General features: G+C 43.3%; 1 protein-coding gene across 4 annotated transcripts; it reads right to left on the bottom strand.

The window, feature by feature from the left end:
* Window positions 1–19: 19 nt before the first annotated feature.
* Window positions 20–23,049, bottom strand: let-805 (the record flags this gene model as incomplete). 4 transcript variants are annotated; one of them, NM_001027470.3, is made up of 27 exons in its annotated part: window positions 20–479; window positions 617–718; window positions 1,138–1,248; window positions 1,312–1,719; window positions 1,843–1,939; window positions 1,990–2,102; window positions 2,475–2,975; window positions 3,097–3,245; window positions 4,262–4,370; window positions 5,749–6,139; window positions 6,297–6,374; window positions 6,419–13,622; window positions 13,789–14,803; window positions 15,337–15,630; window positions 15,918–16,016; window positions 16,107–16,179; window positions 17,268–17,476; window positions 17,521–17,847; window positions 17,907–17,979; window positions 18,028–18,175; window positions 18,224–18,326; window positions 18,385–18,447; window positions 19,918–20,728; window positions 21,409–21,797; window positions 21,848–22,102; window positions 22,245–22,313; window positions 22,946–23,049. In NM_001027470.3, 27 exons carry the CDS (start codon window positions 23,034–23,036, stop codon window positions 409–411), a joined length of 13,353 nt encoding a protein of 4,450 aa, NP_001022641.1. The 4 variants fall into 4 exon arrangements, with proteins under 4 accessions (NP_001022641.1, NP_001022640.1, NP_001293642.1 ...); NM_001027469.3 differs by lacking the exons at window positions 1,138–1,248; window positions 1,312–1,719; window positions 4,262–4,370 and adding an exon at window positions 4,468–4,585 and having other exon boundaries at window positions 21–479; NM_001027472.5 differs by lacking the exons at window positions 20–479; window positions 617–718; window positions 1,138–1,248; ... (9 more) ...; window positions 13,789–14,803; window positions 15,337–15,630 and having other exon boundaries at window positions 15,752–16,016; window positions 22,946–23,036.
* Window positions 23,050–23,891: the final 842 nt, after the last annotated feature.

Raw genomic sequence — 23,891 nt, 5'->3', positions numbered from 1 at the left:
ATGCACACAAAAACCATATAAAAAGATACTCTGTTCATTATTGAAATCACAAGTGAAGAAAGAAATAGAAAAAGAATGAAAAAAAAAAATCATAAAAATAATTGAGAGAAACATATTTGGCAGTGAATTGAAACATTCGTGTTTTTCAGTTTCCAAGAGCAAAAATCAGGGGGAAAATTGAGCATTTTACGGTTTTTGTAGGGATATGATAAGTCGTCTAGCACCATATTAGAAAATATACATACTTGTGTAGGAGGGCGGGTGGGGGGAGGCGGGTAACAATATAAGGGAGGGGGCAGCACCGAAACAAAAATGACAATTAAAAGCTAGAAATAGTATAGAAAACTTGGAGTATGGTTTTTGTCCTCCAAATTAGGCAGTTTTTATTTGGTTGAAAATTTCCAGAGATTAACGGGATGAGTGCTCTTCTTTGTAGCTTCTATGGTATTTCTCTTCTACGACGTCACCTTGTCCACGGTCTGCAAATTTTATTGATTTTTTGAGCTGATCAAACATGATGCATCGAAGCCAATTTTGCGCGTCAAGTCTGATGTATTAGGGTTACGGACTCAACACATCTTATTTGACGCGCAAATTAGTGTTAGCTCTCACGTACCATTTGAAGACGAGGTGTAGTTGTTAATACGGGCGATTGTGGTGTCAAGTGGCTCGGAGACGAGGTCGATCAGTTGCTCGGCCCACTTTCCGGATTTGTCTTCTGTAAATTTTACAGAATGATAATTTGTTTCTCGATAATGAATGCACTATATTTGACGCGCAAATTTAAGAAAAACACAATTTTGCGCGTCAAATCTGATGCATTGTTGTTCTATTGCCAATGCATAGTTGTCTGCTACAAAAAATTCGAAATGTGCGTCAAATTTGATGCATTCAGTACGCATTTTAGAACGTTTTGCATTATTCAATACACCACACTTGACGAGCAAGTTTGACTTTAAATTTGCGCGTAAAATACAGTGCAAAAAATTCCAAAATGAACATTTGAGGACTTCGTACACAATCTTTAAATTTTTGACTAGTTTCTTTTAAAAAAATTCAATTTATTTGCGCGTCAAATATGATGTACTTAGTGTATCACACCATGCTAATTTCTGATTAATTTGGAAAACGAATTACGTTGGGTTGCAGAGGAGGAAGAAGCAGCGGTTGCTCCAGTTGTTTGAGCACCGCTAGCAGCAGCAGCAGCTGAGCTACTATTGGTTACATTTCGCGATGATTGGAATGTGTCTGGAAATATGGGAAAGAGGTTTTAGAAATCCATGCAAAGAAAGTGGAAAAGAGTTGACAAACCATAATCATAATTCGAATATCCTCTAGCTCTCGACCTCACTGTATCGTAGGCATTGTTGTCGGAGCCGTAGCCAGTGGTGCCACGTGGCGTTGAGCCCCTGACATCCGGCGATCGACTGAGACTATCCAACTCCTTGGTCAACGTGTGCAGAGCATCACGTTTCGCGTGTGGAGTCGATGGTCCCGGACGAGATCCGTCGAGCAGTGTCTGACTCGCGTACCGCCGCGGGCTTCCAACATCCGATCGGGATCGGTAGTTGTAGCGTTTCGCGTAGGTATCGGTACCCCCGACTTGAGCGTCCTGAGCCGCTCGGGAGAGGTATGAGGATCCGGCATGCGACATGTGGTGGCGGGAACGGCTAAGGGTGCCGCCCGTTTGAAGATAAGAAGACGATTGATGGGCGGCTTCTGCAAGGTTAGGTTAAAGATCACTCCTTAGAATTTTAGATGCAATAGGATGCAAGAAACAACTCTTTTGGATGCATTCGAGAAGAAAACAATAAAAATCAATAAAATCAATAAAATACAAACCTCTATTCGCAGCCAAAGCAGAAGCCGACAAGGATCGTCGGTTTCGGCTCAGCGAGTTGTATCCTTCCTCGGCGTCCTGCTTAAGATAGTCTCCTGGCTGAAAGTATGACGGTTCAAATCACATGCAACGTTCAAAAATAAACAAACCGTGTAATGTCTTCTCAGTGTGCTTCTGCGGGAAGTGCTTCCGATCTCTTCAAGCTCCTGAGCAAGCTGGGCTCCGGTGGAGCTCATCGTGGCGCCCTCTGGTTGTTGGTTGTCTGGAAATCGCATACGTAACTAGGAGTTAAGACAGATTATGGTTTCACAAAAAGTGAGATACCAAAATTGGTAGATTATTCGATTTTTAGCTCATTTTAGTTATTTTTATCACCTTTTAAGCTTTACCAACACAAAAATACGTACTGAAATTTCAAAAATACAAAAGAGCATTTGTCTATGGAGAGTTCTATTACAGAATATCTTGATTTTAAAAAGAGAACTGCTCTACAAAAAAACTACAAAAAGTTATTCTAAAATGTCGTATTTTTTAAATATTTGCATTGGTTTGAACAAGTTTTCACTATTTTTACTCTACCGAGTCAATGGAATTTTACATAGACAAAATTGCAATTTTTTAATCGAATACTCACAAACGTGGTAGATCTTCGTCGAATGAATCTCATCTCCCTTGGTCTTCTCTAGAGACGTCAGCCTCTCTGTCAACTCAGTCAGAGATTGCTGAAGCTTTCTCGAGTCCTCGAATCTCGATCGTTCTCCAACACGACTCGACGCACCCTCCTTGAATCCATCCACATATCCTTGCTTGAAGTCTTCCTGTCCGGCGTATTGCTCATCAAGACGAGAGATCAGAGACGGGGTTACACGGTCTCCGAAGATTCCCGAGTTACCGTCCTTGTATCCTTGAGCAAATCCTGCCGAGTATCCACCACCGGTTCTCTGAGCCAAGTTGTGCATCGAGGTGGTCATTCCAGTCATTCCGGCGTCCTTAAGACCCTTGACATATCCCTCATGGAAGCGATCATCGCGGGTTCCATAGTCATCATCTAACCGTCTTCTGGCGGCGTGGGCACTTCCCAACTTGTTAGCGTCCTTGTATCCCTTCATGTATCCATCTTCGAAATCTCCACGGGCTGAAAATCACTCAAATTAGTTAATTGTTCAAGAAAAGGGCGTGGTGGTGCTGCTGTCACATCATTACATCGTTTATGTCCGATTCTCAATGACCACCACCACACCCAAAATCTCACTCACCTCTTCCATCAACTGCTCCTCTCATCTTGTCGAGTCGAGTCTCCAGCTGACGCATGTTCTCATTCATGCCCGCCTTTTGCTCTTCGAGCAGTGGAGCGTGTTGTCCATTGGTGACTAGACGGCTGTGTTCTTTGCTAGACCGGTAGCGACTGGAAATAATGAAATATTGAGAATGGACACTAAATGGTTAGAAATGCAAACTAAAAACCTTGCATGGTGAAATAAAAATGTGAGGTACAGTAATTTCAGATTGATTTTAAAAGCTAGTATCCTAAGCATAGTAAAAAAAAAGTATATTGAGTCAATAAAATTTCAACGATATTAATAGAACTTTAAAAAACTATAGATCACCTGGGGTATAAGTCACTAAGGTACAAATTTATATAACTTTATTAACATTGCTGTTTCAAATGTGATGCTGTTAAATTGCATTATCAAGTTAAATAAACCAAATTTAAATTTAAACAATATACTCTATTCACTTAATAATATCTGAACAGCCTGAACCTATAAAAACTATTGGGTCATTAAGGTACAACATTTGTATAACCTTATTAGCACTGTACGTGATTAATTTGAAAACACCTGAAACATATTTTCATTGAACCTATAAAACGTACAGGGCAACCAGGATTTAAGTCAATAATTGTAAGGTTCAAATTCATATAACCTTTAAAAAAATATTTTCTATTAATTTAATAAAGCATGATTGATAATTCATTGAACCAGCAAGACCTATATGACCATTAAGGTACACTATTCTTAAAGGTCAAAACACAAAAATAGTATAAAAACCCTAAAGGCCGTCTCGCCTCATTGACCTCAATAGAACATCGGGCTATATGGACCATATCGATCTATATGCTATATAAGTGCTAAGCCGTTAAGCGACTAAAAATAGCCCCTAGAGCCCGATAACCCAGAAAAGATTAGAATCATGATGTCTAGGCTTTTTAGGAACTTATTGTATAGATCTTTCTGGACTAGACTTTCACGTTTCAAATAAGTTATAGTACAACTTTTAATAGGCTTATTCATGGAGAGAGTAAGTTTTTGGGATTTTCGCATCTGAAATTACCGTATCCATTTTTGTTAATTCAAAAGTTCCACTGCAAAGTTCGAGGTTAGTTTGAAAAATCGATTAAAAAGAAAAGAGGGTATTAACCGTTTCAAGCACCACGGAATACAACAGCAGAGAAGAGTCAATAAAAGGGCGGCAAGAAGTGGGAGCAACAGCCACCACCATGGCCATGATGATGTGATGTATGGAGAGGCTGAAATTAAGAGTTAATAGGGGAGATGTTTGGGAAGAGGGGATTTCAGGAAAAAAGATTTTAGAGGCTTCATGCAATTCACACTATGACCACTAACTCTTTGCAGAATTTACTAATACACCAGATGAGACATATCAAGAGGAGTATCGCGGCGAGCGGTAAGAGAATCCATTGAAGTAGGATTCGGTTGAACAGCCAACCCCAACTATTTGAATCTTAAATATTTTAGGGATTTTAAGGATTAACTCACCATCAGGATATGCGGACATTACTCTTTTTTTAAGAGACTAACTATAGCAGGTCGTAAACCTTGTTTATCATCAAATAATCAAGAAACAAAGTTTTTGAGTGAAATTTTGTGAAGAAGACGGGGCTGAGGAGAAGGCCACACACCCGGGAGGGAACAACCACACCCAAGTAAAGGAATCTGTCTGTTTCTCACCTCCGCCTCCATCTCTTGTATCAATCAAAAGCGTTATCATTTATACAACACAACGCGCGACGCGCGCTTGCTATTGTTTGATGATTCGCATTATTTCTCGAGACGCTTTTGCGACGCTGCAGCATCCTGCGTGTGTATGTTTGATTATCTGGGGTTGAAGTATGTGTGTGGCGGAACGGAAAATGTGTTGGTCATCAAGGTTTTTTAATAGTTTTTATACTATTTGTACTCTAAATGGCATTCATCGCTGTTTCAGGCTCCTAAGCCGAGCTTACAGGGCCACCTGTTTCTTCCGGAAGAGGTCCTTAAAGGATTAGTTTTCTAGAACCTTAGAGAAAACTTGTTTTCAGGGTCCAATAAGCCTAGGCTTGCATTTTTCAGAATTTCCGGACCAAATCAAGGGATTACGCGGAAAAAACTTTCAGGCTCGTTGACAACAAAACAATTTTGAAAACGGACTAAAGGGTTTAGGAAGGACTTTTTTCCTTTTTCCATTAAAAAAAAAGTTCTGAAAACAACGTTGGCATTGTCGCCCGCCGAAGCCTAAGCCTAATCCTAAGCCTAGGTCTAAACCTAATCCTAAGCCTAAGCGTAAGCCTAATCCTAAGCCTAGGTCTAAACCTAATCCTAAGCCTAAGCCTAAGCCTACGACTAAGCCTAAGCCTAAGTTTAAGCCTAAGCCTAAACCTTAACCTAAGCAAAAGCCAAAACCTAGACCAAAGCCTAAGCCTCAGCTTAAGCTCAAGCCCAAGCCTAAGCCTAAGCCTAGGCATAGATCTACGACTAAGCCTATGCCGAAGCCTAAGCCTAAGACTAAGCCTAAGCCAATGACTAATCCTCAGGAATTCTTTTTTCATAAAACCTTCTCAGTAGCTCTCACAACTCCCCCGCAGCACCCGTCTTCAACCTTGCCTCCTAGTTTTCCCCCCGACATACCTCTAAGTCTTCCCACCAACGGAGCTCCAGTAACATTCCAAATCGTATACACCTCATAGTTGTACTTCTTTCCCTTGACAAGCGGATAATTCAAGTATCCACCAATCACCGAACCATCTCCGATGCGCACCTTTCTCGGCTCGGGCAGTGTTTCCAGATTGAACGACGCGGCGACATAGTATGGGATCTTCATCTTGTTGGCTGTCACCTTATCGGTCAACTCGGTCCAGTTGGTGTCTCCTGGTGGATCACGCTCGTCGACGACGACGTAGTAGCGGGTGACATTGTTTTCAGTGGCGGCCGGGTTCACGTCGACTTCCCAGAAGGTTCCTGGGGCGCCGATGTTATCGACAAAGTATGGTGGTGGAACGATGCAGCAGCTACGACGGATCTGAAATTTGGAATTGTAAAAGCTGAATTTTTTTTTAATTTATCTAAAATCACTGTTGTAAAATGAACATATGTAGGTCTACAAATACTGGTTTTTACAGAATAGCCAAAAAAGTATTCGGAGTCAAAAATAATGGACTAAAAAATTTTCAACTTACACTTAATGGCTCACTGCTGGTCATCTTCTTCGGCGCGGACTTCCAATGATTCCATTCTCCATCAACCTTGGCGCGAACCTGAAACCCTCTCTTCTCTATAAGCTTCCTTAGCCTTAACATACCTGGAACACATATTCAGTTGGGTTATGTGGCAGGTTGAACACCAGGTAGCAAAGTCTTCCACATCCATCCTTTGGACATAACAACTCTTTAGCTGGTCGTGCTTCTTCTTCAGTCCAGATTCCATCGTGCTCCTTCAAACGGAGATATCTCACTTGGTAGTCAGAAGCCATGTCAAGCTCCACTGGCTCCCAAGACATCGAGACAGCAAAATCGGTCTTGTCACACTGCTTGAGATTCTTGACAACGAACCAACCAGGTGGAAGAGTTGCGTAGGCACCCCAGGCGACCTCATTATGATCCTTTGGTGTCAGAGTTACATTGTAGACAGTGCTTGGATGCAATCCACGAATCACAAACTCGGTTTCAGAAGCGTCCACGTCGAATGTCTTGATCTGTTGGAGTCTGACATTTCCGTAAACTGAGTAGAGAGTGCGAGCGGTGAGCGTGTATCCCGAATGAGAACGTCCCCAAACTGGCTCCCAGGCGACGTTCAATGTCGTCGGTGTTCTGTTCAGAAGTCGAAGAATGTGTCGTTGTCCTGGAGCCAGAGTACTGTAGGTTCCCCACAGAATGTGTCCGTAGCCAGAGTTGGTTCCAGCTTGCACAGTGATGTTGTAGATGGTTTCCGGGCGGAGTCCCTCGAATTTGATCGAGTTTCCAGGATATGGGACGGTGTAGTTCTTGGATGGTCCAGTCTTTCCGGTTGTCGGGTCGAATGGAGCAATTGTGACGCGATGGTGAGTGATGAGTTCTCGCTGTTCGGGGTCGAAGATCTCTGGTGGCACCCAATCTACATGGAGCATAGTGTCACTCTTCTCGATGAGATGGAGATCTGTTGGAGCTGGAAGCCAGTTAAGAAGTCCTTCGGCGAAGTCGGTGGTGGAGAATACTGAAGAGATGAACCAGAGCTTGTTTCCTTCGGATGTTCCTTGAACTGTCACGTTGTACTGAGTAACTGAATCCAAATGTCTGAAGTGATAATCAGTGGTTTGTCCGTTGACATCAAACTTCTTCGGGTTCTGATCAAGAACCGATGCGACCGAAATGAAGATGTCATATTTGTCGATCTTCTCCCCGATGACTGCTGGTGGTGTCCACTTGACCTTCAAGTTATCATGTCCTGCAGAGAGAAGCTTCAAGCTTCCACCCAAAAGTTCATTGTCATCATTTCTAGTGGTTGAGAAGTAATCCGAAGACCATTCTCCCCAGTTTCCAGATGAAGATTGTCCTTGAACAGCGAATCGGTATGTGGTAGATGGCTGAAGTCCCTTGATAGTGGCGCAGAGATTAGCAGAGGTGATGATCGGACTCTTGTATCCACTGCATGTCAAGTCGTCTCCAGACAGCTCGACTTCAGTTGGGTTGGAATCATCGGCTCTTGGACTGTATCTGATTCTGTAGGCGGTGACGATAGCCTTCTCCGGGTATGGTGGAAGCCATGTAAGTTGGATCTGAGTTGCCTTGGTCTGAACAGCAGTGAGCTCTCTTGGTGGTCCAAGTTCACTTCCGGTAGTTCTGATCTCAAGGGAATCCGACCATGGTCCAGGTCCTTCTGCAGTGTAAGCACGAACCTTGATACGGTAGAGACTTCCAGGCTGCAACTGATCAATAAGAGTGTTCTGACGTGGTGTGACTCCCTCGCGAGTTCCCTCATTCCACTCATCCAGGCCAACCAATTCGAACTCGTATTGAGTGATGTTTCCGTTTTGTTGAATACACTCTGGAGCATCCCATTTGAATCCAAGCTCGCTGTCCTTTCTAACAGTTGACTGCAAGTTCTGTGGTGGTCCAGTTGGAACATCATTCTTGGTACGGAAGGTTCTGACGGTCTTCGGTGTGACGATTGAAGAGTGAAGAGATGGTGGTCTTCTTGGAGTGACGGAAACTTCATAAAGTGATCCTGGTTGCAGGTTCTCAAGTGGTATTTGCTTTTCTTGAACATTAAGCAGTGTCACAGGTTCCTTGGCTCCTGTCTGAACCTCATTACATCCTCCGAGCTGCTTCAGCTTGTAGGTTATATCAACTCCATAGTTCCACTTCTGATCCTTGTCCGGCAGCTCCCAGGTGACAAGAGCCTCTCTTGGACCCTTTGGCTCAACGGTGACGAAGATCTCTCCAGGAAGCGACTGAGTTGTGATACTGACACGATCGCTCCACCTGGAAGCTTGTGGTTTTCCAGAGTCTTCGACAGTCTGAGTTCTGATCTTGACATCCCACTTGGTTCCCGGCTGAGTTGGAACAATAAGCTCCGATGGTGCATCAGTACTGACGGTCCAGTTTCCACGAGACGTGGTGTTAACAAAGTCGATGAGGTATTCAACGTTGTCGCATCTCCAAGTGCTCTCCTCTGGTGGCGTCCAGGTGATCTTCAATGTCTCAAAGTCCAAACTTTCAAGCTTCAGGCTCTCTGGTGGAGCTTCAGGCTTTCCACATGAAGTTGTCTCCTTGGTTTCTGGTCCAGGTTGTCCTCTCTTGTCATTCTTTCCAACGACGCGGAGACGGAAGAAGTAGAGTGTAGCGGTTTCGAGTTGTTTGACAGTGATCTTGTAGTCACTGGATGTCTTACGATGCTTCACAACACCATTGTACTCTTGCCATTCTGCATTATCATCTTCAGACTTGAACTCCAAAACGTATCCGACAACGTGAGTAGCCTGATCCTGTGGAAGCCCTTCCCATTTCAAAGAGATCGAGTTAGAGGTCTTATCAGTAACTTCAAGTTCTCTCTCCAAAACTGGAATGTTCTGCTGCTGAGTTCTAGAAGTCAGTTCATCAGACCATTCAGACCAGCCACCTCCTTCAGTATGGGCAGACACCTGAATGTCATACTCTTGCTCTGGATCCAAGTCGCTGAGTCTGTAGCACAGTCGATCCTTCTTGTTCGAGTCGGAGCATTCCAAACGATCAGTCTCAACACGGATCTCTCTGTAGTTTGCCTCTCCCGATGGAGTGTACCGAACCTTGTAGAAGTCAATGTTTCCATGTGGGGGAGTTGGTGGAAGCCATGAGATTTCGATGGCGTGTGGGAATGTGGCCTCTTCTTGAAGATCACTTGGTGCTGGTGGATTTGTGGCAGAGGTGGTGAATGGAACCCATTCAGAGAATGGTCCATCTCCTTCCTTATTGATTGCTCGGACTCTGATCTGGTATTGGGTGTATGGGATCAGCTGATCAAGATTGAGACGTTCAGTTGGATTGTGTCCAGTAGAGTTGTCAGCCCATGTATCCATACTCCAGAGCTCATACTCGTAATCCGTGATCTTTCCGTTCCGTTGCTCGCATTCTGGTTGAGTCCATGTAATATCAGCTCTTGATGAGGTGACTGATCCAGCACGAACATTCTGTGGTGGTCCAGTTGGAGCAGCTTCTTCAGTAGTCACAGTGACAACCGAAGATTGTGGTCCAGCATGAGAAGTGTGAGCAACAACATGGATTTCATATGTGGAATCTGGAAGTAGTCCCTCCAAAGTTTCTTCCTCATTCTTAACGTGCTTCTCGATTGGCGTAGAACTACGTGGTCCGCATTCTCCGATCGACTTGAGCTGATAGGTAAGAGTGTATCCAGTGATAACTCCATTTGGATCACGTGGTGGCTTCCATCTAGCAACAATACTGGTTGGGCCAGTTGGCTTGGCGGTGAGCCCTTCAACTGGTCCTGGAGCTCCTTCTGAAGTGGTGATCGACAGCTCCTTACTCCATTCGGAAGATCCAGCGTCATTTTCAGTACGAATTCTGACAGTCCATTTGGTGTTGGATTTTGAGTCAAAGAGATGCTCGATTGAAGAGCTTGGTAGATCGATCTGCTTTCTTCCCTCGGTTCCGTTGATGTACTCGAGCTTGTATCTGATTGCAGAGCACTTCCATGAGTTCTGGTTTGGAGCCTGCCACGAGACACGTACTTGCACATTGGATGGTGAAGCCAAGTTCAAATTAGTTGGTGGGGATAGTGGAGCAGCACATCCAGTACGAGCCTGGGCTTCAGGGGATGGAACTCCGACTCTTTGACGTTGATCGACAACCTTGATTCTGATGAAGTAGAGGGTGTCGGAATCGAGTCCGGTGAGCTTCTTGAAGTAGGTTGATTTTCCGGCGTCGTGATTAGTAACACCTCCGATTTCCTGCCAGACTGGAGTATCAGAATTTCTGATTTCAATGATGTATCCCTTGACACGATTCTTTGGATCCAAAACTGCATTCCATTGAACATCAAGAGCATTCGCACCGTCTGGAGTAACAGTTGGCATAGTTCCAACAACTGGGATATTGAATGGATCAGTTGTATATCGGGTCCAGATCTCTCTTCCGAATCCTTGTTTGGTTCCAGCTGAGATTGAAATGTTATAGGAAGTCTCAGGGTTTAGTTCTTCAAAGAGATAGGTTAAAGTTGGATGATTGACGATATGGGTTCTCTTCTTATCGTTAACATCATCAAGGGAGACAATGGATACACGATATTGAGTAACATATCCCTTTGGATCAATTGGTGGAACCCATCTGATATGCAAAGAGTGATCAGTCTTCTCAATAAGATGAATTGCTCTCGGAGCATCTGGAAGTACTTGAAGCGTGTTAGCAATCACCAACGATGACCATGGTCCGTAGCTTCCTCCCTCAATTCTTGTCGCAACTTGAATCTTGAACTGTTGCCCTGAATCCAATCCAGTTGCGTTGTAACAGAATCTCGGACTTTCTCCTGGGCACTGAAGAAGTGGATCCTTGATTCCTTTCTCCACCTCCTTCCAATCGTCCGATGGGATCTGTTGATAGCGGATCTTGTAAGCATCGTGTGGGCCGTATGGTGGGTATGGTGGAAGCCAGGATACCATGAAGAAGCTGGTTCCTTCTTGAGCAACTACAAGATCCTGTGGTGGAAGTGGGGCTTGAGCCTTGGCGGTCATGACAACGAGATTCTCAGTGTTTGGTCCTCCACCAATCGAGTTGTAGGCCTTAACTCTCATCACATACTTGGTGTATGGGGTCAATCCATCGATAGTGACACGAAGATCCGAAGTATTGGCAATCTGTCTCTCAAGCTTCGCCCAGTCATCTTGTCCAAGAATCTCATACTCGTAGTTGACAACATGTCCGTGTCGTTGAGAGCAATCAACTGGCTCCCATTGGAAGGACAATGAACGTTCAAGGGCGTAGGTGGATTCCAAGTTGAGTGGTGGAGAGGATGGTGGCTGCTGTTCAGTGGATACCTCTTTAGTCTCCTCTGGACCGAGCTCGGTTGTTCTGGCTCTAACGCGAACTTCGTAGAGGGAGTATGGCAGGAGACCAGTGATAGTGTAATCCAGATCCTTGTGATTGTAAACTGTAACAAAGTCTCTGCTGACATCTCTTGGCTCCTCTTCTGGGCAGGCGAGACGATGCTTCAATCGGTAGGAGATGTCGTATCCGACAATTGTTCCACGTTGAACCAACGGAGCAAGCCATTGAACGTGAACCTCGTTTGGAGACAGAGCCTTGACACGAAGATCTCTAACGGATCCTGGAGCTCCTTGTCGGGTAGTGATCGATTGTTCAGGTGACCATTGGCTGGATCCGACTTGATTAGTGGCGCGAAGCTTCACAACCCATCTTTGATTTGGCTCAGCTGGGAAGGTATACTCTGTCTGATCTCCTGGAACGGTGAGAACTTTTTCTGGTTGATTTCCAACTCGGTAGCTGATTTCAACATTCATCTGATCGCACATCCAGGTGTTCTTTGCAGGACGAGCCCATGAGACTCTGACTTCATTGGTTGATGGTGCATCGACTCGAACTCCCTGTGGTGGAGACGTTGGTGGAGAACATTTGGTTCTTGCACGAACTTCGGGGGATGGGTTGCTCTGCTCGTTTTGCTGGGACACAACACGAACTCTCAGGTCGACGACGGCGTTAGTTGGGAGTCCATCGACAGTTGCGGTGTAAGTGGTTTGAGATGGATGAGCTGGAATCCGACGGGCATACTGCTGCCAGGCACCTCCCTCCAAACGGTACTCAACGATGAATCCACCGGCCTCACGGTTACGCGATTCCCATTCAATTGTGATGGATGTTGGCTCTTCAGCGATCACTCTTGGAGCAGTTGACAATGCGGTGAGTGCTGCGGCATCAGTTGTCATCACAGCGGCAGTTCCTCCACACATTTCCTTGTGGGTAGCTGCAGAGACAGTTACATTGTAGGTGGTTCTTGGACGAAGATTATCAATTCTGTATTGATAAGTGGCACGATCAACGTTGAACGTTTGAGATCTCTGGGATCCATCTTGAGGAACAACTGTGATTCTGAAAGCGGTCACTCTATTTTTATCATCTGGACGAACATCCCAATTGATGTGCAGAGAGTTCTCGGATCCTCCGATCTTCTTGACAAACAAGACTTGAACCGCAGATTCGGTGACCTTAGTTCTCTCCGGCGGCGAGTATGGTCCCCATCCGGAATCCTTGACGTGAGCGGAAACTTGGAAGTCATATGTCTGCTCTGGTCTCAGGTTCTCAATTCTTCCGCAGTGAAGTCTCGATCCTGGTGGTGACTGTGGCAAGTTTTGACGTTCGATTTGACGTTGTTGGCATGGTGACACAGCTGGGAACTGACGTTCCTGATACTGCTGTGTTCCCGATGGAGCGTATCTGCACTTGTACTTGTCAACATATCCTGGATTCGGGTATGGAGACTGCCACACAAGTTGAGCATTGTCGGCTCCGGTGTGAAGAACCTTGACGAATCCTGGTGCCTGAACGTTTTGCTGTCCAGCGGATGTTTGGAATGGAACCTCTGTTGACCAGGGTCCTGCTCCACGAGCCGTGTACGCGCGAACCTTGACATTGTAGCGAGTCTGTGGTTGGAGGTTCTCAATCTTGGCACGTGTTCCACGGATGTTTTCAGTGGTCTTTTGAACTGTCTGTCTACGATCTCCAGCAGTTACCTCGTACTCGTACTCGGTGATTTCTCCATTGGTCTGAAGGCATGGTGGTGCCTGCCAGGAAATACTAACATCAGTTGGACGAATGTCCTCTGTTCGGAGGTATAATGGAGCACCACTTGGAGCAGCTTGATCGGTCTGGATTTCCAGGGAGACACGTTCTCCGGCTCCGACGTTTGACTTGGCGGCCACTCCGACACGGTACTTCGAGTGTGGGTGGAGTCCGGTGATGGTGAAGTGTGGTCCGTTGACTGTGATGGTGCGTGGAGCCTCCTGGTTGTTGTCGCAATTTCCTCTGAAAATGAATAATGTAGTTTGTAGTTTATAGTTTATAGTTTGTAGCTAGAAATTTCGATACTGGGTTTGAAGCTAAATGCTTCACAAAAATAAAAATTCTGGCACAAATTAAAAATTTCCAATTTAAAGTTATCAAAAAGTTTTGCCCAAAAATTCAAAATTACCTTGAAATAAGCTGATAGGTGACTTCGTATTGAGTAATTCTTCCATTCGGGTTGACTGGTGGCTGCCAGCTGCACTGAAGAGAATCTGGCCCAATTGGTTGAACACGAAGGTTCGCAACAGCTCCCGGAGCAACTCCCTGAGTCTGAGCCGATTGAGCTCTCGACCACTGGGATTCTCCAGCTGGATTGGCAGCTTGAACTTCGAAGTTCCATTGGGTATATGGATCCGAGTCGAATACAACAAAATTCTCTCCATTCGTCAAGTTCTTGAATCCCTGATTTTGTGGAGTGGAGTGCTTGACAATGTACCATAAGCGATCACAATTCCATTCAGACTCGTGAAGTGGGGCCCATTGAACACGGATTTGAGTTGGTCCGAGTGGTGAGACCTGAACATCAGCTGGAGCTCTTCGGGGAGCCTTGCACTGGGATTGTGTTTGAACTTGAACAACCGGGGAGGTATAGGCATTTCCTCTGTTAGGATCCTTGGCGACAATTCTTACTTGGTAAGTATGACCCTGTGGAAGTTCCCCAAGATCTACAGAGTAAGGACGTTGCCATCCATTATAAGGAATTGGATTGCGATGTTGTCTCCATGATGATTCAGTTGTCGACTTCCACTCCAAAACGAAGGATTCAATAAGATCATTGGTATTCTCTTTTGATCTCCATGAGATGATTGGTTTTCCCTGTCGATAGCTGACGTCTGGTCCAATGATCAGTTCACCTCCAGGTGGGGTCTTTGTCTGGGCAGCTGGAGTCCAGGCAGAATGACCGGCAGAGTTGATTGCACGGATCTTGACGGACCACATTTGGTTCGGTGCCGAGTTGAAAATATGAGAAGTTTGATGGCTGCCGAGCACGACGGCAGGTTGGCCACGTGGCTCTTCGGGTTGGATTTCGAATTGAATATCCGAGCATCCCCATGTGGATTGTGGTGGAAGAGCCCATTGAACACGGACGTGGCTGGCGTCTGGAGCGGCCACTTGGAGATGGGATGGGGTGTGGGTTGGGGCTGAAAATTTGAGCTGAATTGATTATCAAGTTTGGCCAAAAAATGTCAAAATGCCAACATTTTTGAATAGTTTTTTCTTGGATACAAAAAAATTGTTTCTCTCTTAAAATTGTAATATTTTTGGACATTCGAGCTGTGAAAAACCACGCCCATTTTCGGGGCGTTGCCTAGTATTACTCAAATTTTGAAAATTTTGACTTTTTCCTCAAATATTTGATTAAAACTTTTAGGTTTTTTAATGAATTTTTGAATTTTTGATGACGTTTTCGATTTATTGATTAAGTTTCAAATTTTTTGGCCACATTTTCAATTTTGTAGTCAAACTTTTGCTTTTTGTTTTAATTTCAATTTTTAAATGGAATTTTCAAATTTTTGACTTTTTGGATAAATTTTCAGACTTATAAATTAAATTTTTGTACTTTTTGGATGAATTTTTTTAAAAATTTTAAAGGCAAATTTTCGACTTTTTGATTAAATTTCTTTTAATTACTTTCTCATAATTGCCCCCACATAAAAACAAGACAAAAACTTACGAGAACAGCTGCTCTTGGCACTGGATTGAGCCGATGTGTACATCACATACGAGTTACGATCCAACACCTGAACATGAATAAAGTAGGCGTGTCCACGCTCGAGTCCCGTCAGCGTTTGAGTATATTCCATATTATCGCGAACATATGGGACTAACTGTCCATAGGTCTTCCATCCAGAGTTCTCGTTGCGGAATTGAACATGGTATCCGTAGACACCACGTCCATCTCCTTCAGACTTCCATTTGACGATCAAGTCATTCTCTTGAGCAAGCACTCGTGGAGTGGAGCACAAAGCTGGAAATTGAGAAGGATTAGGTGATGGTATGGGATGGGGATTGATGGTTAGGAGTAGAAGTTCAGAACTCATGCGCATTTGAAATGAAAATTATGATTTTTTTTTTTTGGAAATAAAGGAATTTTGGGTTATTCTTTTAAGTAGGTAGGTAGGGAATTTTTAGGTTTTAGAGAAGGGAGAACTTAAATTGTTCGCTTGGTTTTTTTGGTCAACTCAGAAAATTGGTTGTAAGAGAGGTTGTTGAGAAAAAAGTTATATGTAGAAGTATATCACACACTGACTGCACCTTCACCAGAGTCCGGCTCTCTGAGTGGCGAGTTCGAGAATTCCCCTTTGCACCAGAAATCGGTTCTCGGGTCGCAAACACTGCGCTTTGAGCGGCGTGCTGTATTTGTTTTTTCGTTTAATTTTAAATGAAGAGATAAGGAATATGAATCTGAAAGAGAGCTGGAAAAATGATATCAGGGTAACTTACATTGTTGAGCAGAGGAGGCAAAGATGGCATCACGGGATGGGGTTCCTGAGCCAGCGGTGTTCACTCCACGAACCTGGAAAGTTGCTCGTTTGATTGGCTACGTTACATGGGTGCATAATCGGAAATTACCGACTATCAGCAATTTCGGAAATTAACAATTCCAGCAATTGTCGGTTTTCAAAATTTCCGGCAATCGGCAATTCCGGCACTTGCCGGTTTTCAGAATATCCGGCAATCGGCGATTTTGGCAATTGCCGGTTTTCAGAATTTCGGCAATTGCCGGTTTTCAAAATTTCCAGCAAACGGCAATTTCGGCAGTTGTCGGGCTTCAAAATTTCCGGCAAACGGAAATTTCGGCAATTGCCGGTTTTCAAAATTTCCGGCAAGCGGCAATTTCGGCAATTGTCGGTGTTTAAAATTTCCGGCAAATCAGCAAACCGACAAATTGCCGGAAATGAAAAATTCCGGCAATTCGGCAAACCGGCAAATTGCCGGAATTGAAAATTTCGGGCAAATCGGCAAACCGACAAATTGCCGATTTTCAAAATTTCAAATTGCCGATTTTCAAAAAGCAATCGGTTATTCCGGCAATTTCCGGTTTTTAAAATTTCCGGCAATTGGCAATTTCGGCAGATGTCGGGCTTCAAAATTACCGGCAAGCGGCAATTTCGGCAATTGCCGAAATTGAAAATTTTCCGGCAAACCGGCAAAATTGCCAGAATTGAAAACTTCTGGCATATCAGCAAACCGACAAATTGCCGATTTTCAAAATTTCAAATTGCCGATTTTCAAAAAGCAATCGGTTATTCCGGCAATTTCCGGTTTTTAAAATTTCCGGCAATTTCGCAAATTCCGGTATATGCCGGTTTTCAAAATTTCCGGAAATCGGCCATTTCGGCAATTGCCGGTTTTTAAAATTTCCGGCAATTTCGCAAATTCCGGTATATGCCGGTTTTCAAAATTTCCGGAAATCGGCCATTTCGGCAATTGCCGGTTTTCTAGATTTCGGAAATTGCGGGTTTTCATAACTTCCGGTAATCGGCAATTGCCGGTTTTCTAAATTCTGGAGCCTTAGCCTTAAGCCTTATAAGTTTTCTAAAGTAGTTCAAACGTTCTAGAGCAATTCTGACAGTGCACGTTTTCAAACTTTAAAAAATGTACCTGAACTCTCCAGTCTCCTTGAGAAGATCCAGCAATATCGACACTTCTATCACTTCCTGGAACTCTTTGATTGATGGCTTGTCCGTTTTGTTGTCCCGTGATGAAGAAGTACGATTGGCAGTCACCACTTTCTTGGCTGGAATCCCAGGCGGCACGCACGAGCTGCTCGGAGACACGCTCCAAACGCACGTTTTCTGGGGCGGATGGGACTGGAAATTCATTAATTAGGAAACTTATTAAAATGTGCACTTACCTTGGCACAAAACTGAGAACGATGCAGATGGTGAGGTGGCGACAGTTGCTCGGGAAGAATCTAACGCACGGACTCTGACCAGGTAGGTGGAGGCAACATTCAGCTGGCCTAGTGGAAGGCGGTAATGAGTCTGGGATTGCTCGTTCTGAACGGATGGCTCGACGGCTCTCCATGATCGTTCGTCGGTCGATCGAATGTCGACTTGATATTCGGTGACAGCGGCACGATCTCCGACCACTGACCAATAGGCAACTGATCGAGAAGCCGACTGTTCGATTCGTGGTTGAGTGAGTGTTACTCTTTCATTGCTTGGTGCGGCGGATCCATCTGGAAGTTTATAATATATTAAAATAGGGTATAAGTTCCCACAAGGAAAGGGTTAGTACCAAGTTGAACTAGAGTGAAGTGCAATGGGTTACTGGATGGTAGCTCCTCTCCATTTGTTAGTTTGTAGGAAATCTGTTAAATTATATAATTCAACACACTGTTAAAATAGTTATAGTTTACACTGCTAATATAATGAACACCAAAGAACAATCCCTTCAACTGATAACAATAATCCTCTGGATCCGCGATTCCCGGCGGGCATCGAAAATGATCCATCCCACCGATGAGCTTGATCCATTTCGAAGAGCTCACTTCCTTGTACATCAGCCTATATGAAAAACGGACCTGGTGTTAGACACTCGAAAACTGCACAAACTTGAATTTACTTATTATCTGAGAATGTTGGGTTAACGGTGTCCAGACTAGAAACGAGCACGGTGGCGAGAGAACGATTCGCAACTTAAAAATGTTGAGTGAATCTGAATTAGTTTTTAGTAGTTGAAAATGGAAAAAATGGAAAAGTTAGTTGGTACAAACCTTTGATTAAATGTTTAGCTTGTCGCTTCACTCTTAGAAGTTGGTTAGGTTCTCCCAGTTCTCCTGTTTGAAAATGGAAGATATTAGAAGAGGGGTTAGACGGTACAAAGAGTGTACCTAGATTAGAATGAAAGGAAAGTTTGGTTTTAGATTACCCCTGTTAAGAAATAGTATACATTTATTTATTAATTACAAATGATTAAACTCTTTCAGTTTAGCTTTCTCACAGTAAGTATTAATTTTTTGAATATTTGTTGAAGCAATTCAATTAGTTGACATATACCAAAAAGGTGGGCGGCAATTAAAATTTTCGTCAAATCGGCAAGAAAAAGCAAATTGCCGGAATTTAAAATTTCCGGCAAATTGGCAAACCGACAAAGTGCCGGAATTGAAAATTTCGGGCAAATCGGCAAATTGCCGGAATTGAAATTTCAGGCCAATCGGCAAACCGACAAATTGCCGGAATCGAAATTTCCGGCAAACCGGCAATTCGCCGAAAATCAAATTTCCGGTGAATCGGCATATTACCGGAATTGAAATATTCCGGCAAATTGGCAAATTGCCGTAATTGAAATTTTCGACAAATCTGCAAATTGCCGGAATTGAAAATTTCCGGCAAATCGGCAAACCGACAAATTGCCGGAATCGAAATTTCCGGCAAACCGGCAATTCGCCGAAAATCAAATTTCCGGTGAATCGGCATATTACCGGAATTGAAATATTCCGGCAAATTGGCAAATTGCCGTAATTGAAATTTTCGACAAATCTGCAAATTGCCGGAATTGAAAATTTCCGGCAAATCGGCAAACCGACAAATTGCCGGAATCGAAATTTCCGGCAAACCGGCAATTCGCCGAAAATCAAATTTCCGGTGAATCGGCATATTACCGGAATTGAAATATTCCGGCAAATTGGCAAATTGCCGTAATTGAAATTTCCGGCAAACCGGCAATTCGCCGAAAATCAAATTTCCGGTGAATCGGCATATTACCGGAATTGAAATATTCCGGCAAATTGGCAAATTGCCGTAATTGAAATTTTCGACAAATCTGCAAATTGCCGGAATTGAAAATTTCCGGCAAATCGGCAAACCGACAAATTGCCGGAATCGAAATTTCCGGCAAACCGGCAATTCGCCGAAAATCAAATTTCCGGTGAATCGGCATATTACCGGAATTGAAATATTCCGGCAAATTGGCAAATTGCCGTAATTGAAATTTTCGACAAATCTGCAAATTGCCGGAATTGAAAATTTCCGGCAAATCGGAAAACCGACAAATTGCCGGCATTGAAAATTTCCGGCAAATCGGCAAGCCGACAAATTGCCGGAATTGAGAATTTCCGGCAAATCGGCCGATCGGCAAATTGACGGATATCAAATTTTCCGGCAAATTGGCAAACCGGCAATTTGCCGATTTGCCGAACTTGTAGACAAAAAAATTTGCCGCCCATCCCTGACATATATAAGAACAAGGTTAGGGTTTACTTTACTCAATTGTTAATACATTTAAAAAAATGTTCAAAAAGTAATACCTGATCTGACACTTCCTGCGACTGCTGTCTCGATGATCACGTCTTTACTCCATTGAGAATGTCCATTAACACTTCGAGATCTTACTTTGAATGTGTAATCAACATTCTGCTTGAGCCCCTTGATGATGACGTGTGGAGCCCCGACATAAGATGCTCCATCGACTGGTGCACTCTGTGATGCCTCGTACACAATGTATTCATATCCATCGATTGGTGTGTGAGTCTCATCGCATCTTGGAACATCCCACTCCAACTTGATGGATTGACCATCAACGTCGGCGGATCGGATGTTGGTTGGAACACCGGCGGATCCGATGCAGGATGTCTCGGCTGCTTCTCCGACAGTCAATTCCTCGGTTCTAGCGACAACCTTGTTCTGATCATCGATAGCAACGATTCTGACAGTGTAGTATGGTGCATTCATTTGTGAAAGAGCAACTGAATAGTCTCCTGACTCATCGGCAACTCCCTTCTGTTCACTTGTTCTCCATGTCGTCTCATTTGGAAGTCTGTACTCCAAAATGAACTTGCTCACCGTGATCGAGGTGGTCGGAAGCTTCCAGTGAACTGCGAACTGTTGTTTTCCCTGATCGACAACTTGCGGCTTCTCCTCCCAACTCTCGATTCCACCGGATGTGGTGTAAGCCTCGATCTGGTAGACCTGCTTTGGTTCATGATCAACGAAAGCGATGACTCCAATCGTGTACTTGGTGTTCGGGCGGAGACCGGTAAGGGCGAACGAGTTGAGGGCTGGATCGACACGACGACGTTCGACGCGTCGGGAGTCATCGTCTACTTCCACCGCGGTGACCTGAAAAATGAAGGTTTTGATGGCGTTTCTAGAAATTTTACGGGCCTCACACGTGGTGCCAGGCTGATCCGTCACGGTTTTATCTACAAAAAATGCGGGAATTTTTCGCCAAAAATATGTGACGTCAGCACGTTCTTAACCATGCAAATTCAGTTGAGAACTCTGCTTCTCTTCTCTCGCATTTTTTGTAGATCTACGCAGATCAAGCCGAAATGAGACACTCTGACACCACGTGCACTCGGAATTGCTAGAATATATCTAAGTTAGTTTAGGGGTTTTCAAAAATTGCCATCGGAGAAGATGCATGTCATGTCCTCGGCTCAGCAGATTGTCAGGCGGCCCGTTTGCCATGTAGCCCACGAATGATACTTCTAACACTTTGCCGTCTAATTTTCGTAGCGAATTAGCCAAAAATGCCCCTACTTTCAAGTTCAGTAGAACAAATAGCGCCATATTTTCGAAAATCACTGAAAATTTTCCAAGGACCGTGCCAGTGGCTTGCAAAATTTGACGGTATCAGATCTGGGACTTCAGTACCAAGACCCGACGAATCGGGTAAATTTTCGGCGGCGGGAGCCTAATCGATACAAAATGATCAAGGCCATAAAACGTATTAGCCGGCATCTGAGTACCCACTCAGATTTTGAAAATGTCTAGATCTACTCTTAAGAACTGCTTACCTCGTAATGCTGAAGTCTAGGATCGGTGAATGGTTGCCAGCTGACACGGAGTTCCGAGTCGGTACGATACAAAAGTTGAATATTATTCGAGATCGGAAGTGCGTCTCCCTTGGTCTTTGCCTCCAAAACTTCCGAATTCCATGGTCCAACGTTGCGGCTGCGATCGGCGGCACGAACCTTCACACTGTAGAAGGTGCCCGGCAGAAGATTTGTGACAGAGACGTGTGGCTGAGTGACAGTTTGTCGGTGGATGTCAAATGGAGCAGAAACACCGGTCAACTCGACCTGGTAGTCTCCGACGGATCCACAGTCTGGAGCATCCCACTTAATGGCAAGAGAGTATTGGGCGACTTCTGTCACTTGTGGGTAGCGAGGTGCAGTTAGGTCATCTGAAATTACGGTTTTTTGTTTTTTTTTAAGCTGTTTCTAAAAATCTTACCATTTTCACATTTAATCGAGACAATTTCATTGTGAGCCCGAATCTCGGGTGTCTCCACAAGAACCTCGTTATTCTCGCCGATAACCTTGATCCGTACGAGATAGGAGATTCCGGTGGGGAGCTTGGGAATCTGTACCCGGTACTGATGATTTGGTCCCTTGTACGGTATGATTCCCGGATGCAGCTGCCATTCTCCACTTCGCTCGGGCCGGTATTCAACGAGGAATCCTTTTACTTCTGAGTCAGCGTGATCTCCTGGAAAAAAGAATTCAATAGAGCGCGTTTTCAACGAAAAACTAGGCTTTTTTACTCAGTCTTCGCATCTAAATATTCTCTATTTGCGTTTTAGGCTTCAAGCTCGGGCCTCAGGGCTTTTAGGTAAAAATGTGAGACTTACCAGTTTGAATTCCTTCCCATTCGACTGTGAGAAGACTATCTGTTCCACTTTGGCGTTTAACTCTGACGTCTGAAAAAAATAGGTTTTTTAGAGTTTTTTTAGATTTAGGCTTTAAGCCACAAAAAAAAAGGTTGCTTTTCCAAAATTAAAAAAACAAATTTTTGCTCAAAATTTGAAAAAAAAAGTGTTTAAGAAGTTAGCAGATTTTTTTTATATTTATTTGTTTTCCAATTCTCTTTAGCTTTATAAAGACAAATTTCAGAAATGGAAATGTTTTTTTTGATTAGCAACTTTCCTACTTTTTTTGGCGTTTTTTGATTAAAATCAGATTTTTTTTATTTAGCCAATAAATTTCAGTAAAAAATCACAAAAATTTAGGGACAAAAATTTTGAAAAAAACATGTTTCAGGATATTTAAGAATTTTGCCAAATTCCATAATTTCTTTAAATCTCAAAAAAAAATTAGATTTTTTGGAATTTCCACAAAATCTATGCTAAATATTTTTTAAGCTAAAATTTCAAAATTTCAACAAAGTTAAAGCTGTTTTATGAAATTTCCAAAAAATTTGAGGCTAAAAAATTTTTGGCATAGACATTTTAGGCTTAAAATTTTTTTTTTTTTGCTAAAATTTTTTGGCCTTAAAACTTTTAATTTTGTTTTCCTTCAACGTTCTATAAATACACTTAAAACTGAAACTTACTGGAGTTTAATGCTACATTTGCTAGGGTAAATAACTGAAGATAGCATATCCCGAGGGAGAGGAGAAGGAGACCCCTCGAACGGAGACCCATCCTAGAGAAAGACCTGTAATTGGGAGGAATTGATTGATAAGAAGAAGACGAAGAAACAAGAAAATGAAAATGGAAAGCATAAAAGTAATAGTAATAGCTAAAAAAGGGGGGAAACGAACAGTAGTAGATTAGTTTGAGTCAGCAGAGGCCGGGGAGGGGGGGCTAGTCTACATTTTTTCTACCTCCCAATTTTTCGGCATTGTTTATTGTGTAATCGAGAGGGGGGCGGCTGTTGTTGTAACCGGGTAATTGTGACAGGAAAAAAGAAAAAGGTGAAAAAGTTTTCATTTGAACGAAAACCGTTGTTTGAAATTCATTCCTGACACGAAATGACAGGTGTATGCAGCCATGCTTGTTATTACCCCTTTCTCACTTTGACAGTGAATATCTCTGTTCGTTTACAAGCTGGTAAAATTTTGTAAAGTACAAAAATGTAGAAAATTTTATGGTCTACATTACGGTAATTGGTAATTTTTTGATATCTGTAAAACTCGCTGAGATATCAGCAATCAAATTAAAAAGGTAAAAAACAGAGCGGGAGATTGAATGGGAGGAGGTAGTGTGGACGGACAATTGAAATGTGAGCTACATAATGTTCAATATACCAAAATACTATTAAGAAGTACAATAAAAAAAACAATGGGAAGCTACAAAAAATTTAGTTTATAGCCGAAAAGTGTGCCCTGTTTTGAAGTAAATCAAAAAATTGAAAGTTCGGTTGTCCGAGAGGACTACACAAATTTTTTCTTGTGTAATTTTTTGTGTCTTCGAGATTTTTTAGAAAAATTTAATTTCAGAAGTAAAATAATTCACTTTAAAATTTTTTTTGGATGTTTACAGCACCAAAATCCGCCT

The sequence above is a fragment of the Caenorhabditis elegans genome, chromosome III (genome assembly GCF_000002985.6).
Source record: "Caenorhabditis elegans chromosome III".
NCBI lineage: Eukaryota > Metazoa > Nematoda > Chromadorea > Rhabditida > Rhabditidae > Caenorhabditis > Caenorhabditis elegans.
The sequence above is the reverse complement of the archived record's forward strand: the minus strand, read 5'-3'. Positions and strand labels throughout refer to the sequence as shown.